This window comes from Microtus pennsylvanicus, chromosome 5 (genome assembly GCF_037038515.1).
Source record: "Microtus pennsylvanicus isolate mMicPen1 chromosome 5, mMicPen1.hap1, whole genome shotgun sequence".
In the NCBI taxonomy this organism is placed as follows: domain Eukaryota; kingdom Metazoa; phylum Chordata; class Mammalia; order Rodentia; family Cricetidae; genus Microtus; species Microtus pennsylvanicus.
The window spans coordinates 59,619,246-59,640,909 of record NC_134583.1 but is presented as its reverse complement, the minus strand read 5'-3'; the positions used below and the strand labels follow the sequence as shown (position 1 = coordinate 59,640,909).

The 21,664-nt window shown below is 47.3% G+C and overlaps 1 protein-coding gene across 2 annotated transcripts in view; it reads left to right on the top strand.

Annotated features, from left to right (window-relative positions):
- The window catches only part of Tmc7 (transmembrane channel like 7), a 52,344-nt gene that overhangs the window by 28,284 nt on the left and 2,396 nt on the right, over window positions 1-21,664 (top strand). The window contains exons 6-15 of one of the 2 annotated variants that reach the window (XM_075972004.1): window positions 3,261-3,406; window positions 5,633-5,780; window positions 6,827-7,000; window positions 8,535-8,692; window positions 10,783-10,900; window positions 11,097-11,194; window positions 12,974-13,160; window positions 15,390-15,520; window positions 16,614-16,769; window positions 20,004-20,082. In XM_075972004.1, coding sequence (XP_075828119.1) covers window positions 3,261-3,406; window positions 5,633-5,780; window positions 6,827-7,000; window positions 8,535-8,692; window positions 10,783-10,900; window positions 11,097-11,194; window positions 12,974-13,160; window positions 15,390-15,520; window positions 16,614-16,769; window positions 20,004-20,082 — 1,395 coding nt within the window. Of the gene's footprint in view, window positions 1-3,260; window positions 3,407-5,632; window positions 5,781-6,826; window positions 7,001-8,534; window positions 8,693-10,782; window positions 10,901-11,096; window positions 11,195-12,973; window positions 13,161-13,746; window positions 13,830-15,389; window positions 15,521-16,613; window positions 16,770-20,003; window positions 20,083-21,664 lie in introns of those variants that run through there. The other variant, XR_012910596.1, reaches the window with a different exon arrangement.

Below are 21,664 nucleotides of genomic sequence, written 5' to 3'. Positions count from 1 at the left end.
TCCGGGGCTCTGTGCTGTGTGCCTGTAATCTTACAGGTAGAGGCAGGAGGATTGCCAGGCCAGTCTAGGCTGTATAGTTAGACCTTGTCTCAAAATGACAACAAAATCCAAATCACAGTGTTCTTTGTCAAAGACCAGTGAGAGCCGAATGCCAGTGTTGGCAGTGAGCAGCGAAACAGGGTTTGCAGTGAGCTCACTAGCAAGTCCTGTGCTCCCACTGACCTGCTAGAGTATACCGGAAATACTCTGCTGATTCCAGCTGCTGGCCTTCTCCTCCTCTCTGCTACCTTTGTATTGGCCTGAATTAATAGAACACTCTGCAGTTAGCATCTCTGATCTGAAAACTCAAAGCCAGATTGGGGACGTTTGGGATTGGCTGATGGACACCCAACTGGTGAAGTCTATGGGAAGAGTCCAAATTCTGAAAAGCTCAGAAATGTCAGGTTCTTCTGATTCCAAGCATTCCAGACAGAAGACGCTTAGCCTACAGATGGCTTAATCTTTCTGGAAGTTGCTAGTATTAAAATGCCACGCCATTGCTTTTCTGAACAGTTAGATTAAAAAGTCTGGGATTTGTCCATTGTATTTAATATGGTGGCACGTGGGGGGGGGGTGCTTTTACATCTTCAAAGTCATGTTTTCTACAAAAACAACTCAGAGGTTGTTGGTGCACAGTCCAGTGCCGCATACATAAATGAGGAAATGGAAGCTGCACAAAGGAGGACCACACAGTATCTTGCCCGAAGTCATTGTTACGGAGAGCAAAACTTGAGTCATCATGGCGGAGCACACCTTTGATCCTAGCACAGGGAAGCAGAGGCAGGTGGATCTCTGCGAGTTCTAGGCCAGCCTGGTCTACAGTCAGGGATACATAGTGACAGCCTGTCTCAATAAAAAAATAAAAATTCCTGGAACCTGACCTGACCTCAGAGCTACTGTCATCTCTATTCCTCCTCCTCCTTTTCTCTTTGGTCTTTCAAATCAGGAACTCACTAAGTAGCCCCATTTCTTCACATTGCATCCCACAGGCAATGTATATTAGTGTGTTTTAAAGGACATTAGTGGCACAGGATCATGGATGTTTGACACAGATAGCTTGCTTCAGCAACCTGTCCCGAACTTTATGCAGTGTTCTGGAGAATTGCTTGGGTCTGTTATGCATAGTGAGAGAGTGGCTGGCTCATGAGCACTTGAGATGTGGAGTCTGTGGCTGAGGAAGGGGTTTTATTTCATTCCATTTTTGTCACTTTCTACAGATACAGAAAAAAAAAAGAGGGCCAAAGGGCCACCGGCTTGACTTCTGAAACAGGCTCCTTCTGAGGTCAGGGAACTTATTTTCTGGGCTCTGTGGCCCTCTGGCCCTCTGATGTCCCTTTAATGTAAGGAGAAAGTTGTGAGAACTGAGATCAATCTGAGGCCATGTGGAAAGGGATCCGAAGAGCTGGACAGATATTTATGATGTGTGTCCAGGCTTTGAGAGAGTGGGAGACAGTATGGAGTCTTCTCTTTCTAAGTTTGCTCCTATTTACGCATTTTCTTACTCAGGTAGTGCGAGAATACGTGGTTGTCATAAAAAATAGGACTTTGTTTATTATCTGTTTGTTTATTTTTAAACAGTCTTGCTGTTTGGCTCAGACTGACCTTAAGCTTGCTACCACTTTTCTCTGTCTGCCTCTACTGCTTAGATCCTTGAGCCATTTCCAGCTGTGGTTATGTGTGATTCGGCTCTGGTGTCTCCGTATCGTGTGTTCAGAGGACATGTTTTCCCCTATAAAAGCTTGTCGGCTGGAGATGTTTGGGTGCTTGGTTCTGTTTTCTGCTGTGTGTCTGATTTTGTTGTTGTTGGTGGTGGTTTGCTTTGTTTTGTGTAGACCAGGCTGGCCCTGAAGTCACAGAGATCCACCTGCCTTTACTTCCCAAGTGCTGGGATTAAAGGCGACTTCTGTGCCTTTTTGTGCCTGTACGAGACGCCCTTGATCTTGTTTTGTGGCAAGACCTGGTCTTCTAGCCTTGCTCTTCTTAAGGCTGCTTTGGCTGCTGGCTCCCTTGTCGTTGCATCTAAACTTTAAGACCAGCTTGTTAATTTCCGAATGAAGCCAACTGGGTTCTGATTGTGTGTGTGTGTGTGTGTGTGTGTGTGTGTGTGTGCATGCGCGTGCGCCGGTTCCATAGACCCATTTGTAGAGTATTGATATAGAAATCCTAAACCAAGTACATAAACGAAAACAAATGGATGCCTTTCTGTTAGTTATTTTTGGTTTTTCAAGATGGAGTTTTTCTGTGGAGCTGCCCTGACTATTCTGGAACTTGTTCTGTAGAACAGGTTGGCCTCAAACTAAAAGATATCAGCCTACCTCTGCCTCCCAAAGTGTGTGGACTGGAGGCATGACCACCACCACCCAAATATACATATATATTTATATATATGTATATGTGTGTGTATGTACACACACATATATAAAATATTGACCCTTTTTGTTTGTTTTGTTTTGTTATTTTGAGATAATGTCTCTTTTAGCCCAGGCTAGCATCAAAATAGTTATGTATCTCAAAAAGAATGACTTTGAACTTCTGATCCATCTGCTTCCACCTCCAGAGTGCTAGGATTGCAGGTGTGTGTCCCCATCCCTGATTTGAGCTGGGATTAAACCCATAACCTTGTGCATACTAGGCCAACACTCTACCCTCTGAACTACACCCCCAGCCCGTTTTTATTTCAAATGCGGTTCATAGGTTTCACAATATACTATTTATACTTGTGTTAAACTTATTCCTAAGTGTTCTTTTTGATGCTATGGCCTAGGAATTTTTTTCACATTAGTTAAGTGTGGCTTACCATTTAATTTTCTTAAAGGTATTTAATTTTTGTTTGTATATGGATGTGTCTGTGTGGGGTTATGTGGACATGAGGCAGTACCCTTGGAGGCCAGAAGAGGGCGTCAAGTCTCCTGGAGCTGGACTTACAGGAGGTTGTGAGTCCTCCTGCTGTGAGGACTGGAAACCAAATGGGATCTCTGTGGTGCTTGCGCTGCTGAGCCACCTTCCCAGCACTTCCCAAGGAACTTTGACACTCAGGATTTAGCAGATCCATATTCCCCTAACACTAACTGAGCAGCCCATATACCTTGAGTTTTGCTCTGGTGTGGAGAGATTCCGGGATGAACAAGAGTACTCGAGTGTGGGTCCCTCGAGACAGGGAGGCCTCCTTTGATTGCCTGCCTGCGCTGACCCACCCTGACCTGTGTTCTTGCTTTGTTCAGGGTTTCCTGGAGAAGACCAGCCTTTTTTATGGACACTACACCATTGATGGAGTAAAATTTCAGAATTTCACGTATGATCTGCCCCTGGCTTACTTAATAAGCACAATTGCCTACCTGGCCCTGAGTCTCCTCTGGATAGTGAAAAGGTAGGTGTGCCTTGCTTTCTCTTTCTCGTTGACGTTTGTGTCAGCAATGTTCTTGTTGCTGTGACCAGATGATACCTGTCAGAAACAGTTCAAAGGAGGAAATATTTATCCGGGCTCGTGGGTACAGGGAATTTCAGTCCATCACAGTGGGAAGGCATGGCAGTAGAAGCTTGACAGAGAAGCTTGTTCATAGGGTGGTGGGTAAGAAGGCAGAGAACACTCTGGTCCAGGAGTCTAGCCCTGTGACCTACCTCTGTGAGTTCGTCCCGCAACTTCCCTACATTTCCCCACCCTTTTAAGTGTGTGGCGGCATCTCTGATTCTCAATGACTGAACTCTTATAGTTATGGAAATCAGGGCCTGGAGGATGAGCAGAATCTATGGGTGGGCTTCGGAGGAAGGGGTTGAGTGTGCTGCAGGCAAGGCTTGGAGGAAGCAGAAGTCAGGAGCTGGCAGCCGGAGCAGCGGTCTGCAGTTGAGTGTGTGCTAAGTGCCTCTTCCAGGCCCCTCTTTCTCACGGGCTTCACTCTGGCTGGGGAGTGTTATGTTAACTGGGTCTCTGTTGGCTTGCAAGTGGCAGAAAACCAACTATGGTTAATTGGACCATTGGGGAATTGAGTGTGTGGAGAGCCAAGGAAGGCAGGAGACTGATCTGAGAAGGATACAGCCTTCGCTTGGGAGTGATGTCTAGGGCAAGAACTGCCTCAGCTCTGAGCAGCTGTATAGCAACAGCTTCTCGCAGTGGTGGGAAACAGCGCATCAATTTCCGTCAGCCTGCAGTCCGCCTGATCGTGGGCACAGAAACGCCATTAAGGTGTTGTTGCTCTGTCCACTCAGATACCTAATCCTGACCCTTCCATTGTGGTCAGAGCCCGAAGACTGTTGATGAGCTGAGTCCTTGATGGTGTGTGTCCATCCCCTGGTTAGGGTCATGTAGTTTGGATGTGAAATTCCCTCTAAAGGTTCACTGTCAAAGGCTTGGTCGCCAGATGGTGAGCTATGTAGAGGAGAATGCATCATAAGGATGCTAATCTCAGAAATAGGGTGATCCACCGATGATTGCACAGCTGAATGGGCTTTTAGGAGCCAGGCCTGGTTGGAGGAAGGAGGTGACATACTTTGTCAGTATCCCCCCCCCCCCCCGCTTCCTGGATACTTCCCTCCTCCCCTCTGCTTCTTTCATCATGCCCAGTGGCTGTAATGACCTCCCCCTCCCCATCACCTCAGGCCCAGCAATGGATCCAGTCAACCATGGATAGAAGTTTTCTGAAACAGTGAAGCAAATAACCCCTTCTGGCTTTAAGTTGTCAATCTTAGGTACTTGCTGCAGCGTGAAGTCTGTCTGACAGGTCCTAAGACACCAAGGCCTTTCCCTGGTGGTTTGGTGAGAGAGCAACCCCCAAGAAAGGAGAGAGATTCTAAATACTGTTGACAGTCATTTAACCCAACTATAGCAGGAACACAATGGAAGCTGTGTGTGTGAAAACTACAAGGGACTTCTGAGTGAAAACTGTGGGCCGTGCATCATGAATGGTAGTGCACGCCTGTTATCTCAACTACTTGAGAGGCTGAGGCAGGAGGATCACAAATCTGAGGGCAGCCTGGGCACCTCAACAAATGTCTCAAAACAGAAGTATTATCAGGGGAGGAGGAGCTAAGAGTCTAGTTCACAAATCAACCTGGCCTAGGAGAAGCTAGGTCCCTAGATGCAATTTTCAGCATTGCAACAAATAAATAAATATATATGGTAATTTTTTTTTAAAAAGGTAAATTATTTTGAAAAGGTAAATTACCTCATGGAGGGCTGAAGAGATGGCTCAGTGATATGTACACTGGCTGCTCTTCCAGAGGACTGGGCTTGGTTTGATTCCCAGCATCCACATGGTGACTCACAACAATATATAACTCCAATTCTGGGTGATGTGATACCTTCTTCTGGCCCCCACAGGTAACAGGTGTGCACACGGTACATAAGCAATACATGCAGGCCAAACACCCTATATATACCTACTATACACATAAAAACTTTTAAAAAGAAGTTATTGAATGGATAAAATACAGTGAATTTCACCAGTGAGATACCTGCTCAGCTGTCACAGAATAAACTTCGCTGTTCCAATGGACCAGCAATGCAGCCATATCCAACTGCGGAGATCTTAAATGAGACCAACTCCCGGGCCTATGTGTTGCTGCTGTTCTCAGAAGAATACTTGTGTTTTGGGGTCAGGTCGGTGGAAGGGTTCAAGATCAACCTGATCCGGAGCGAGGAGCACTTCCAGAGTTACTGTAACAAGATCTTCGCGGGCTGGGACTTCTGCATAACCAACCGCAACATGGCCGAGCTGAAACACAGCAGCTTGCGCTATGAGCTCCGAGTGAGTGCTGCTGGTTTGCGCTGGGGAGGGACTTCCCTACCAGGCTGGCTTGGGGAGGCTATGTGCAGATTACATGGGATCTCAGGGTCCGTTCTATCTCAGCAAACTTCCCCTTTGCTGGTTTTAGGAGCTCTTTACAGTAGTTTGTTGGGTTGATCACCTTTAGCCCGAGCATGGATGCTTATAACTTGGGACTGAGAAGGGAGGTAGGGCACACAGGGCAGGTGGCATCTTACCCCCATTCCCTACTGTCTTATTAATATCCTACCTGGCCATAGCATCATAAAGGTTGTTTGCTCAAGAAACGTGAAGGGTGTTCTGTGATAACAGAATGGATTAGAGAGAAGCTGAGGAGTATCAGGAAAACTTCCACATTTAATAGGAAAAGAGAAATGAATAGCATGTTGGTCAAACCCATGAGGAAAAGGTTGGGGGTAGGGATCTAAAGCTGAAGGAAGGTGGGTGGAGTTGGCTCTATTTACTATTCATTACGCTAACCTTGAACAAATTAAATTCTGTTAGAAGCAGAGACTCCCAGGCTGGATTAAAAGCAAACGTAGCAGGACATACCCATAATCCTAGCGACTTGAAAGGCGGAGGCAGAAGAGCTAAATCTTGAGGCTGTCCTGGCAACTCAATAAGACTATCTCAAAAACAAAAACTTTTTTTTTTTTAAGGGCTGGAGATATTGGTTGATGGTAGAGGGCTGGCCTGGAGTACTCAACCCTCAGAACTTCAGATAAATAAATTACCAATTAATAAACAAAGTTAAAATAATGATATATCCTATTTAAGGAAATACTGCACTGTCTGCATGTGTGCACACACACATAGACACACACACATGCATCATAAATACCTATTCAGCTTACATATTTATTGCAAAGCCAAATGCAATCTAGAGTGGAAGGTTCTACCTTACCATAAGCCTTAGACATAAAAACTGGTGGGGCTTAGCCTGGGAAGGTATCTCAGGCAACATCTTTAAGAGAAATCTGTGGGCTATGTTACAAAATGCTCACGAATGAGTTTTCTTTGGTCCCTAGGCAGATCTGGAGGAAGAGCGGATACGACAGAAAATAGCCGAAAGGACCTCGGAGGAAACCATACGCATTTACACTCTGAGGCTGTTCTTGAACTGCATCGTGCTGGCCGTGCTCGCGGCCTGCTTCTATGCCATCTACCTAGCCACTACCTTCTCCCAAGAGCACATGAAGAAAGTAAGTGCCCCGTGAGAGTCAGTTGACCTTGCCCCCTAGCGTGGCAGCGTGCCGGGTGCCCTGCAGATCTATGTGGAAGATACTAACATCATTTCTCTATTCGGGTGGAAGGAGAAGTTCAGTGGATACAGGAATGGCGAATCAGCTGATCAGAAACCTTTGTTCTGGGAATACCTCTTCCCGCCTGAGGAGTTCACAGTATTCAGATCTAAGCCGGGCCGCCTGTGTTTTCTGACTCTTCTAGTTCACAGCCAGGGCCTCAGTTTATAAGAAGAATCCGTGTTTTAAAAGCCTTTTTATCTTAAATTGCATGTATATATGTAGGAAATGGAGTTGGTACCCATGAGTGCATGTGACTGTGGTGATCAGAAGAGGGTATTGGAGCCCCTGAAGTTAGTAGCTGGCTATGGATGCTGAAAATGGAACCCAGGTCCTGAGCCGTCTCCCTAGTCCCAAGCAGTGTTTTTAAAAATCTGTGTTGGGAGCTGAGTGTGGTCGTGCATACATGGAATTCCAGCACTTAGGAGGCTCAGAGAATCACAAACTCAAGACCAGCCAGAATTTCATTGTGAAGTCTTCTTTAGATATATAAAAATGTTTAAATTGGTGTAGTGACTGTCAGTCATCAGGCATTAGATACCCAAATACCATAAATGCCATCCAACTTGTGGCTTCATCATCCATTCATATACTGTGGCTGCTTTCTGTATGGTATGAGATGGTTCACTGCCGTATCCACATTCTAGCCGAAGGGAAAGTGGGGAGGCTGGGGCTGACTCATCTCTTCAAGGATGTGATACAGAGTTTGATTTAAAAATTTCTGACTGGGCAGGGGTGGCGCATGCCTTGAATCCCATCTGGCAGGCAGAGGCAGGCAGATCTCAGTGAATTCGAGGCCAACCTGGTCTACAAAGTGAGTTCCAGGACAGTCAGGGCTACACAGAGAAACCCTGTCTCAGAAAAACAAAACAAACAAAACAACACAACAACAACAAAAAACTTCTATTGCCTCAGCTAGAATTTAGTTACAGTTGTGTACCTGGCTTCAAGGAAGGCTAAGCAACTTAGTTTTCATCTTGGATGGATATATATATATATATATATATATATATATATATATATATACACACATACATACACACATATATATGATCATACATACACATACACACACACACACACACACACACACACACACACATATATATATATATATATATATATATATATATATATATATATATATATATATGATCTGCTCCTAAGGTAACTTGAATGGGCTGTCCACACAGCACATGCAGAATTCTGTGTACTTCACTAATATGTCCAGCAGCGTTCATTATTCTTCCAGCGTGTCTGCCTATGTGCATCGAAGGAAGGCTCTAAGCAGCCAAGGCCTATGTTTCCTAGCCGCCCGGGTTGATAAATGTGCTTTGTGTGTCTTCTCAGCATGCGCAGCTGAGTTCTCTGCAGTTCAAATCTTCACCATCGCCACCCCACTTAGGCTGACCGGTGCTTTCTGTTATCTTTCCAGGAAATTAACAAGATGGTTTTTGGGGAGAACCTCTTGATATTGTACCTTCCATCCATTGTGATCACACTGGCCAATTTCATCACCCCAATCATCTTTGCCAAGATCATCCACTATGAGGATTACTCGCCAGGCTTCGAGATCCGCCTGACAATTCTTAGGTAATGCCTAGCTGTGTGCATGCCGGGTGGACCAGTGCTCACTCACGGCAGACATTGCTAGTTGCTTGTGGCTTGTTTTTCTGCTACGCTAAAAATCATCCTTCCTTTGATGAGCCCCATGAGTAAATTATCATTTGCCACACAGTGAAGGTCCCTGGGCTTCGGAGTCTCCTGTCAGTGTTACACCTCTGATTCTGTGTTAACTGAAAGCATAGGATGGGGCCCTAGAAGGACATACTGTTCCAAAGATGTTAGAACTGCCAGCATCAGGTAGAATCCAGAGAGTTCATAGTGAGCAAAGATAGCCAAGTGGATACTGTGTTTGAATTGGATAATTTTTTCCTTCTTCTCAAATATCTGGGATTGAGGGTTTCTTTTTTTTCTTTTGAGACTATCTTAGTTAGGGTTTCTATTGCTGCAATGAAACACCATGACCAAAATGCAAGTCGGAAAGGAAAGGGTTTTTTTGGCTTATACTTCCAAATCACTGTTCATCACTGAAGGAAGTCAGGACAGGCACTCAAACATGGAAGGAACCTGGAGGCAGGAGCTGATGCAGAAGCCATGGAGGAGTGCTGTTTACTGCCAAGTTCAACATGGCCTGCTTTCTTATAGAACCCAGGACCACCAGCCCAGGGGTGTCCCCACTGTGTCCTTCCCCTTCAATCACTAAATAAGAAAATGCCCTACAGGCTTGCCTACAGCTGATCTTACAGAGGTTTTCTCACTGAGGCTCCCCCTCTCTGATGACTCTAGCTTGTGTCAAGTTGACATAAGTTTGGTCAGGACAGAGCTCATCTCAGTATGTGTAAGAAGGCTAAGGAATTTATCTTTTATCCTGGAGAGCCTTAAATGTGGTTGAGCAAACTGCTGTTGAGAGAGAGGACGGCTGTTAGCTTCTATGTTGTTAATGGCCTCAATTCTACATCCTCCAGCCTCAGCTACCGAAGTGCTGGGATTTACAGGCCTAACCCGCCACTCCAGACTGTATTTATATCATTTTTGCCTTTTTTTTTAAAGCAAGAAAACAACAAAAACTTTGTATTTTGTAACTACAGGAGTGGGGGGATATTTTTTATTAGCACTTATCTGAACAAAACAATGTGTTTCATTGTGACATTTTCATACGTGTGTGTGTGTGTGTGTGTGTGTGTGTGTGTGTGTGTGTGTGTGTGTGTGTTTCAACCTTACTGATTTCCTCCACATTCTTGGGTCTCCCTTCCCGCATGTGGTGCCCTCCCTGTCACTGTAGGAAGTTTCAAGCCTTTCCACTCAACAGCTGCATCCATACCTGACCTTTGGCCCACCTTGTTTCATGCTTTCTCTGTGTTTATGCTGGGTTATATTAAGGAGCTCTAAGGTGGCATGCCATTCCACCCATAAACACTTCAGTGTCTCCAAGTCACCAGGACGTGGTTTAACAAAACTTTACCCCACGTTCCAAAATAGAGCCAGTCTCCATGGTGGAAGGCGTGGTGACTTGTTCATAGCAGGATCCACACAGGTCCACATGCTGAGCTGACTACTCAGTCTCTGTGTCTCTCTGTCTCTGTACCTCCCTCCCTCCTTCCTCCTTTCTGAATCAGGGTCTCACTGTGGCTCAGGCTGACCTTGAACTCGTCATCTGTGTGCCACCATGCCTTGCCTTTTCCTGCCTTAGGACTTGTAGAGGCTGGAAAGATGGCTCAGTGGTTAGGTGCGCTTGCAGAAGATCTGAGTTTAGGTCCTAGCACCCACAGCAGGTGGCTTCTAACAGCCTGTAACCTGTAAAAGCCTGTAATCAAGGGGATTTGATGTCCCCTTCTGGCCTTCATGGGCACCTGCATGCATGTGCACATATCCACACACAGACACCTACATATGCATATAAATAATAAAATTAATAATATTGTAAAACATGCTGTAAAATATGTATAACATGAAGTTACCATTTGATCATTTAAAGTGTACAATTCACTGGTCTTAAGTCAGTTTCCTACCATCCGCTTCCCAGCAGAAACTGTAGTTCAGGTTTGCTTGCATGGACCTCAATGTAGGGTCCACGGAAGTCCAGCCCTGACACCTTCTCTTCCCCGTGCCTCTTCCCCAAGGTGTGTCTTCATGCGGCTGGCCACCATCTGCGTGCTGGTGTTCACGCTGGGCTCCAAGATCACGTCCTGCGGTGACAACACCTGTGAACTCTGCGGCTATAACCAGAAGCTCTACCCGGTGAGCCATGGCCTTGACTCCCAGCTTCAAGGCAGGTCTGACCCCAAGCTGGGCATGGTCAAGGGCTTGGATGCTGAAGTCTATGCAGGACCTTAGGGGCAGCAGGATGGGGATGTGGAGATGGTTGAGGATACAGAAGGCTGGCTTTCTGCACTGGGAGTGGGTCTGTTATTGTGTCTCCACGTCTTGATTTCAGTGCTGGGAGACACAGGTGGGACAGGAAATGTACAAGCTGATGATCTTTGACTTCATCATCATCCTGGCAGTGACACTGTTCGTGGATTTCCCTAGGAAGTAAGTGTGGAAGCCCTTGCCACCCCAACTCTATGACTGGAAGCTCTTGACATGGCTGCTCTCCACAAACGCTGGGTGACGACTCCACAGTCACTGAGGAACCATTGATGCCTGGTGACTTTCAAATGGCCCTAGGCTGTTGACACCATAGGAGCCTCAGCTACCCACATCTTTAGGTGGTACCCTGGTACCCGGGATAGAGATGGTGCCTCCCTTCACAAGGCCTCCTGGTGTATACTTTCTGCACTTGATGCAGCCAAGGCCCTGCCAGGGCAGACACGCTGGATGCAGCTTCTGGATCTGGATTCACACCATCTTCTTGCTGATCTTGTGACTACGAGCAAGTTATTTCTCTCAGTCAAGGAAGGGACGAGAGCAGGGCCATCTGAGCCTTTCTCTGAGAATAAGCAAGAGAACTGACTTAGTTAGGGTTTCTGTTGCTGTGAAGAGACACCGTGACCATGGCAACTCTTACAAAGGAAAACATTTAACTGGGGCTGGCTTACAGGTTCAGAGGTTCAGTTCATTGTCATCATGGTGGGACATGGTGGTGCGCAGGCAGATGTGGTGCTGGACTAGGAACTGAGAGTTTACATCGTGATCCACAGGCAGCAGGAGGAGTTTGTGACACCAGGTGTAGCTTAAGCAACTGAGACCTCAAATCCCACCCCCACACATTTCCTCCAATAAGGCCAGACCTATTCCAACAAAGTCACACTTCCTATTAGTGACACTGCTTATAGAGGCCATTTTCTTTCAAACATCACAGTAACACAGACCAAAACAGGGAGAGCACTGTGGCGCAGAGCTCAACAGGACATGATCCCCACCACTGCTGTCACTGCCCTCCCAGGAGTCTGAAGTGAATCTCTGCTCGCCACATGGTCAAGGCACCCAGGGTGGGATGAGGCAGGCCTATCCATCATTCTAGCACTCAGGAGGTTGGGGCAGGAGCATCCTGAGATCTAGACCATCCTGGGCAACCCAAGCAGTTCATTCAGATGCAGAATTATCTAGAAGTCCAGTCTGGAATTATCTAGAAGTCCAGTGAACCCTAGAGGTAGATACCAGAAAAGTTAAAGTAGGGCCCAGCAGGCTGTCTCAGAGGGTAAAGGCAGTGGTCACCTATACTCACCCACCTAAGGTTGTTCACTGGACCCACACTGTGGAAAGAGAGAACTGACTTCTACACGTTGTCCTCTGGTGTCTACACATGTGCTATTACACATCTGCATGCGTGAGCACATACACACATAAAAACATGCATAGATACATTTTCTTCTTAATAAAAAAGAAACACTGGGCCGAGGAAATGATGAATTCCTCAGTAAAAGCAGTTGCTGCACAAACACGAGGACCTGGATCCAGATCTCCGTCACTCCAGCACCTACATAAAAGCGTGGAGTGGCTGCTTGTGCCTGTAATCCCAGCATTGTAGAGTTGGAGATGGAAGGGTACCTGGGGCTCAACGACTAGCTCCTTCAGCCCAATCAGTAAGGCTCAGTAAGAGAGTCTGCCTCAAAACACAAGGTGGAACACATCTGAGGGAGGCATCTGATGTCACTCCCTGGCCTCTGCAGGTACATTCACACACCTGCATGCACAAACATGTGGACACTCTCATACATACCTCTCTCTCTCTCTCTCTCTCTCTCTCTCTCTCTCTCTCTCTCTCTCTCCCTCAAACTTGCTTTGGAAATGATGTTGGTGGTGGCTATGGCTCTGTAGCCTTAGGGGCACTGGTAGGATCAGGTAAGAATGTGTCTAGTTTGTTTCCAGGCTCCTGGTGACCTACTGTGCATCCTCGAAGCTGATCCAGTGCTGGGGACAGCAGGAATTTGCCATCCCAGACAACGTCCTGGGTATCGTGTATGGACAGACCATCTGCTGGATTGGAGCCTTCTTCTCCCCGCTCCTCCCCGCCATTGCCACCTTGAAATTCATTATCACCTTTTACGTGAAAGAGGTGAGGAGAGGCACGGGGCTCCCACCCTGTACTGCTCGTTCTGTAGCTTTGCTCTTGCAAATCTGTGGACAGGAACTCAGTGCCTCCAGCATGCCAGGCCAGTGGTATAGCCTGGGACTGTGTCCCCAGCCCCATCTGAGTCCTTCCTTAGCCCCTGAGACACATCGTAATTACATGTCCCTCCAACCCTGGGCCTCATGCAATATCGCTTCTTTAATATGTGTTTATTCCGAGAAAAGATTTCCAATAACTTTTTAGCTCTTTTTGCTGTATATCTCTGACTAGCCTCAAATTCCTGATCTTCTGCCTTGACCTCCCAAGTGCTGGGATTACACATCATTTTTGTTTTGTTTTGTTTTGACAACTTTCTCAAGCACATTTAAGAATTGGTTCGTTCCTATGATGTAATTGTGACTGATTGTGACTGACTGAACTGAGTCTCAGCTAGGAATTCAACAAGAGTGGTCTATTTCCATGACATTTAGCCAAGGGTTTCTTGATTTCTGTTTTGTAATTTTGGAGTCAGTGCGTAGCTTTTCAGGGCATAGTGACTGGCCCAACTCATGATCCCCATGCATTGTGACAGGATCAGATGCTCCATGGGTGACTGCAAGTGGCCCTGCAGGTGACTGGCTTGTCTGAACTTACTAGTTTCTTCATAATCATAAAGTAAGCCATGTTTGTTATTTTTTAAAATGAAGACAGAGATCTTTTTAATGATTTCTTTTTATTATTTTTAATTCTCTCTCTCTCTGTGAGTGTGTGTGTGTCTGTGCATATATATACATGTGTGGTAGATGGCAGAGGTGTTAGGTTTTCAGATGAGTTACAGGGAATTGGAGCTGCCTGGTGTGGGTGCTGGGAACTAACTCTGGTCCTTTGTAAGAGCAGTACTCGCTCTTAGCTACTGAGCCATCTCACCAGCCCCCATACTTACCAAACAATAAAGCAAGCATAGTAATCACCACCCTTCTGCCGTTTTCTTTGTTACTAAGGCAAAGATTTATTTTTAATTAGTTCATTTTTCTAAGTGCTGGCACTTGAACCCAGAACGTTGAGCATGTTAGGCAAGTCCGTGCCACACACCAAGTTGAAAATTTGTTGATTACCTGGCAATTAAAAAATGGAAATAATAGCATTCATAATGCTGATGCTGACAATAGCGGATAATATTAGTCCATGCCCCCCAGTGTCCCCACTTCCTATCTGTAGTGCTTACCTCCAGCCCTGGAATAGCCACTAATGTTTTATGAAAGAGAATGCAGAGGCTCAGAGGGCTAACTGGCCCCAGGTCACACAGAGTGGGCATGTCTCCAGAATGTTAGAGTCAGGTGTAACTTGCTGTCACTGAGTACGGTTGCCCACCCTGTGAGTGGGACCTTACTTTATTCTGGGTGCCTTAGCCTTTGGCCAGTGTTCTCATGTCTTCATTTGGAAAGGTCAATTAGCAGGACATCATTAGAGGAGATAAGATGGTGGACATAGTCACCGGAAAACGCTGGTTGGTTAGTGCGCTCCCATGTGCCGTGTAGTGAAGGGCAGGTGAGTGAATGGGTCACCGGCCTAGGGGACACAGGTTCCAGGGCCGCCCTGCTGCAGTCTGACTCGTCCCTAGAAGTAAGCTCACAAGTTGTTCTGGTTCTTACGGAATTCAGACAGGTTTCATATCCTAGCCAGAAATGCGGGTGGTTTTGTTTGTTTGTCTGTCCTATTAGAAACAGTATGCCTTTATTTTTCGTTCTCTCCCTTTTTACTTGATATTACCTTCAAATCTCCATCCCCTCGGTGTAAATATTTATTTCTAACACATGGGAAAGATTATGCGCTTGTAAAATGTTCAAGCAAGATATCTCCTTAGTTGGCATAGATCACTGTAGATTCACTTCTGTATATTTGAATCCCTGTGAATATGCATTGTGTCCCCCAGATCACTCTAAAGTGCTGTGTGCAGTACATCTTTCAGATCCACTTTAAGGATCCCCCACTGTCAGCTTCAACATTCCTTCTGGAGTATTCCCTCTGATCATCAGTTATAGCATCAGTGTGTTTTGGTCCATTCTTCTTATGTCATCAACATGAATTTCCCCAACTGGAATCTGCACTGAGCATTCTTCTGTTTGATCTCTACATTATTGTACCCTGGCAGGGCTAGACAGTCCCCAGTTGCACTACAGCGTGGGACCCTACTACTCAGGACTCTTATTGTTTCCTTTCTCCTTTGTTCCATAGCTGAGTCTTCTTTACACCTGCAGACCCTCCCCAAAGCAGTTCAGAGCATCCAATTCTAACTTCTTCTTCCTGCTGGTGTTGCTGATTGGGCTGTGCTTAGCAATTATACCACTAACAATTAGCATGTCTCGGTAAGTATATCTTCATTTTCTTTTCTTTTTTTTAAAGATTTATTTATTTATTATGTATACAACATTCCTTCCATGTATGCTTGCATGCCAGAAGAGGTTACCAGATCTCACCATAGATGGCCACGAGTCACCATGTGGTTGCTGGGAACTGAACTCAGAACAGTCAGTGCTCTTAACCTCTGAGCCATCTCTCCAGCCCCCATATCTTAATTTTCTAAACTGCTCCTTTCTTTTGTGACTTCTATCTCTTTATGGACAAGAACCTGTAACATTCTTCATGGGCTTTTCTAGAGCCCACGGAGGGTCCCTGCTGGCTTCTTTGTCTACCTTCTTTGGTTTTCCATTGCTTTTTTTTTTTTTTTAGCCTGGCTACTTTTTAACCTTAGGGCTGGGGAGGAGGCAGAAGATAGCTGGAGGAATAGAGACAGACAGCTCCCGGGGCTCATTGGCCAGCCAGACTGGTCAAAAGGACAAGCTCCAGGATCAGTGTTCATTGAGAAGCCCTGCTTTAACACAGGAAGACACTGATGTTGACCTCTGCCTCCAGGCACTGACAGACACACATGCACACACACACACACACACACATACATGTCACATGCATTTGTGCACACGTGCATATGCACACACACGCATGCACATACACACATGCACACAGAGGAAACATTGCTAATTATTTCTGTCAGTTTCAAATTTCTCAGCTATCCCAGCACAGTCTTCGCGGGTTTGTTTTAAAGCAGCAGCCTTTCCCACGTCCCCTACTGTGCTCAGCCATCATGCCTTACAGTCCTCTTTGATTCTTTGAGGAGTTCCAGCCCTTCTCTCTGCTTTGAATTAAGAGACTGGGGAATACATGGTTGTCTAGTATGTTCATTCTGTGACGTCAAGCTTACATTTCTGCCTTGAATGTCCTGCAAATGGAAAGTTAGACCTAGAGACCTGATGGAATCTCGGGGTCAGCATTTCCAAACATAACCCTCCAGAAACGCCTGGACTTGGGAGCTCCCTGTAGGCTATTGCAAATAACTATTCCGGCCATGCCTGGGCAGACCTCTCAGCCTGGGCTGCCATCCCGCCCTCTCTGTCTTGGCAGCATCCCTTCTTCGAAAGCCTGTGGGCCGTTCACCAACTTCAACACCACCTGGGAGGTCATCCCCCAGACGGTGAGCACCTTCCCCAGCTCACTGCAGACTCTGATCCATGGCGTCACGTCGGAAGCCTTTGCCGTGCCTTTCTTCATGATCATCTGGTGAGTGACAGCCAGGCCAGACCAGTATGTCCGCTCTCACCTGGGAATTGGAGGGTGTGTGTTAGAATGCTTTCTGTTGCTGGGACAAAATGCCAAGAGACTCAGTTTAGAAGGAGAGGAGCTTTATCCTGGCTCAGGGGTTCACATTCTGTATTCCATGGTCATGTGGCCCTGTTGCCTTTGGGCCTGTAGTGGCCGAGTACGGCATGGTGGGTGAAAGGAAAAGTATCAGCTCAGGACCCCAAGACCAAGTTCTCAGCCCAAAGACCAAGATTGCCCAACAAAGGGCAGGGAATAAGAGACCTCTGGAGAGATAGGAGACAGACATGGCCCATAGGAAAATGGCAGTTTACAAAGGAAAAAGGGGGAAAACCCTGTGTTAGGATAGGGTGTTTAATGTTTACTTTTCTTTCTTTTTATTTATTCTTTGTGTCTTTCACACCATGCAGCTCTATCCCATTCATTTTCCTATCCCTTTGTATCCACCCTTTGCCTTTGCAACCTTCCCCCACAAAAATATAATAAAATTTAAGAGAAAAAAAACAAAGTAGAAAGGAAAGAAATCTCGTCATAGAAGCTGCAATGTGGCACAGTGAGTCACACAGTAAACCATTTTATCCATATATCTTTACTTGCAAGTATTCATTGCAAAGAGTCATTGGTCTTGTTCAAGGCCTCCTCTTTCTGCTACACTATCAATGCTGGGCCCTCACTGGGACTCCCCTTGGTTATCCTGTTGTTGCCCTGTGTTGTGGAGACCCAGAAGCTTTGGGTCTGCAGGACCGGTCCCTTCACGTGCTCCAGCAGATCACAGATGGGGTGGTTCAGGTTCTGGGTAATTGTAGGGTTGATCAGCCCACTAGCTCTCCCTTGTCTTCACCCCCAGAGTGAGCTCTCCTGCATTGCCTCGGAGAGTTCACCCCTTGCAGAGATGAGCAAGGGGCACAGCCAGCTCTCCTGCTTTCCCATCCTCAGGGTTAGATCTCCCCACACCTACACCCTTAGAGCCACTTCTACTGTGTTGCCCAGGCGTGGTGTAGGGGCTGCAGCTGATGAGGGTCGAGCTAGCTCTCCCACTCTTATGGCCTCGAGGCCAGCGCGCGCGCGCGCGCGCGCGCGTGCGCGTGCACACGCGGTGGGGGGATTGCTGGCCATCTCTCCCCAACTCATGCTGCCACATGACAGATAAGTGATGGGGACAAGCTCTCCCATGCTCACAACTTTAGGGCGGGCCCACAACTTTAGGGCTGGCCCACCCACACCTCCACCAGTGGAGCGCAATAAAGCTACGCATGCGAGTTGCGGGGCCTTCTCGCTCTCCAGTGTTGCAGCTGGTGGCAGGGAGGGGTAGCTGTTCTGCCCTTCTGACCTCAGGGCCAGCTCTTCCACCTGTCTCAGGCGTAGATGAGCAGAGGTGGGGAAGAAGAGGTGTTTAATTTTAATTGGGCATGTTAATTAGGTGAACCAAAAGGGGCTTTTGATTGCTGGACTTTGCTAACTGGACCTTGGTAGTCAGTCTCAGGAGGAGGAAGTGGCCTACTAAGGAAATGGGCCTTGGTGGTAGCTTTAGGGATGTAAGCTAATAGTTTTTAGCAAGGCAGAGGGAATGGGAGAAAAGGGCAAGCCCTGCCAGAGGCATGCCCACTACGCTCGAGCTGGCCAGAGTCCCTTCGGTGGGAACACATGGTACAGTAGGCCCGTTCACTTCATGTCCCCTGGGAAGCAAAGAAACAGGAAAGGACGTGGGTCTCAATACCCGTCAAGGACACACCCCATTGACCTACCTTCCTCTTGCTAGAGCCCATCTCCTGATGGCACTGGCTGGGAGCCGCACTTTTAGCACGTGGGCCTTTGGGAATACCCCGGAGTGTCACACGCTAGGCTTGACAAGTTACCGAGCTTCTCTGAGCCTCACTTTTCCATGATAAATGGAAATAATAATATTTTTAAAATGGCATAATAATATTTACTCTTTCAGGGGGATGTTGACTAGACTCAGGAAGTTTACAGTCGTAAGGCCCGAGCCCCATGTGCCTGATTATAAAAGCCCAGTAAACACGGTCTATTTCTAACATCGCTGGTGGGTTGCCTAAATCTCACAGTCTATGGAAAAAAAATAATGGATCAGTGGGCGACAGAGGAGCCCTAGAGAGGAGCTTGCACTTGAACTCTGCCTCCACCTTGTCTAAGCCACAATGAACTATTAATGAAATCATTTTAAAAAAGCCCACTCTATGAAGCAGCTTAAAAAATGCCCATGAAAAGGGGACTCCCACTCCAGCTGAGATTGATAAGATGATTTAGGGATGCTCAGCTGGACTTCCCAAGGAGCTGAGTTCCCGCAGCAATGGGTTAATAGTCCACCTGGTGCCCCCTGGTGGTGGACATCAGCTCTGCCTTTGCTGTCCTTGGGGACCCCTGGCTTGAAGAGACTTGTAGATTCTCTACATCTCCTGGTTATATGGTGCTGATTTGATCAGCCCTGTCTGGGGACATGGACAGCAACGAGGTGAGACTGGCTTCCCTATGAAATGGGGGCTTGCCCTCTGTCCACTATAACGTGACCCCGTCTGAGCCCCAGAGCTGTAGACAGGAAGCTGTAGTACCCGCCAAGTGAGCATTCCCAGCCAATTACTGACACCCTTAACTGACTTTCTGGGCTTTTCCCTCTTCTCACTGCCATTCAGCAGTCAGGGGAGGAGCATTAGTAACTTTGTTTTTTTTTTTGGTTTTTCGAGACAGGGTTTCTCTGTGGCTTTGGAGCCTGTCCTGGAACTAGCTCTGTAGACCAGGCTGGTCTCGAACTCACAGAGATCCGCCTACCTCTGCCTCCCGAGTGCTGGGATTAAAGGCGTGCGCCACCATCGCCCGGCTCATTAGTAACTTTGTAATTAGCAGAGAAAACTAAAGACTTCTAAGTCAGACTCTCCTGCCTCCAGGTGTCTCTCCGGCCGTTGGCCATATGTTTAGGAGATAGGAGGGCTGGCCCGCTTAGCTCTTTTTGATAACCAGAGAAAACATAATTCAAATGAAATAATCAGTGTATTTTGTTTTTTTAGTGGCCTCCAGGTGTCACAGCTCCCCGATGAGTGTTGGGTGGTTCTTAGCATCCTGCAGACCTGGGGTGGTTTTTGTTGACCTGCAGATAATACAACCTCCCTGTGAGTGTTCGGGTGGTTTTTAATGATGTTCTGGTAATGCAGGCTCCCTCACAACCTCTGTCTTGTCTTGCAGCCTGGTCATGTTCTACTTCATCGCATTGGCTGGAGCACACAAGCGGGTAGTTGTCCAGCTCCGAGAGCAGCTGTCCCTGGTAAGAAAGCACAGACCCAGAGGGTCAAGGCCAGGGACATTAAACCAGGACTCTGGGCATGATGGCACAGGCCTGTAGTCCTAGCACTCAGGAGGCCAAGGCAGGCAGGTCGCAAGTTTCACATGTACCTGGTCTACACAGTGAGTTCCACACCACCAAGACCTTGTTTCAGATAAAGGGGAAAAGATAAAGCAGCCCTCTCTAGTTTCATTCATTCACCTGGTTCATTCATTCATTCACTCAGCTGGCTCATCTAGTCCTATGCCAGAGAGACGGAAGCATTAAAGAGTGAGAAGCGATACATTTGGGGTGGGGAGGTAGCCTGGTGTGTGAAGTGCTGCTGTACAGGCATGCGGACCTGAGCTCCACCAAGGCATCCAGTAGAAGGCCGCAGGCATCACGGCCTGCATGTGTAGGCCCAGCACGGGGAAGCGGATCTCTAGGCTGACTGGCCAGGAAGCCTAACCTCAGGCAAGTTGCTGGTCTAATTAAGAAACTCTGTCTCCAAACATGGTGGACAGGGAACTCTAGAGATGACTCAGTGGTTAGGAGCACTAGTTGCTCTTGCAGAGGCCCCGGGTTCAATTCTCAGCGCCCATGTGGTGACTCCCAGTCATCCATAGCTCCAGTTGCAGGGGATCTGACGCCCTCTTTGGACATTCTGCAGGCAGCAGGCCTGCACAGGTGCATATACACACCGTCAGGCAAAACACTGATGCCCATAAACACATCTGAAGATAATTTTTAAACAAATACCACCCCTGCCTCACCAACCCCACTTGAGGTACCTGAGGTTGACTTGTGGCTGCCCCGTGAAGGGCCACATCCATGCACACCTGCTCCCCCACTTCCACACGAGCACAAACACATCTGTAAGGGCGTGCACACACAGTGAACTAATTTCTGTGACGATCATAAGAGCTAGGTATGTGCCGGGATGGAGGAGCCAAGGCTACAGCAGCCAATGGCTGTGAGAGGCCTGTCAGAGGTGACATCAGAGGTGAGATGGGAATGATGGCAGGCGCCAGTTATTAGAGGTCCTTAAAGAGGTGGAAGGACCCCATGTGGGAATAAGCCAGGCACTTTGGGGAGACAGGAGAATGGGGGTATTATGGCTGGAGGGCTGTGAAGGACAGGGGGCAAGATGATTCTTTGACATTAGCCAGAGGTCACTGCATTGCCTGGCAAATTCAATAGGTTTCGGTTTTACTTAGTATTTGGTTAAATTGCCTGAGACTACGTCTTTGTAGCCCCAGTCCCAAACTCAGCGTTGTCAAGGATGGCCTTGAACTTTTGATCTTCCTATACCCACCTCCTGAGGGTGGGAGTTACAGGCGTGGACCACCACACCCAGTTTAGGCAATGCTGGGGCTGGAACCCAGGCTGTGTGCATGCTAGGCACTCAGCCCATGCGTGTTTCTAGATCTCCAGCTGCCCCGTGGACAAGGGGCTGTGGTGGGACCTCCGGTGAGGGAGACAGGCCAGCCTGGAAGTCACAGCGGCACTCCAATGGCTGGAATCCCTTACCTGGAGTCTGACTAGAGACTCACTAGAGAGGAATAGCTTCCTACATTTCTAAACA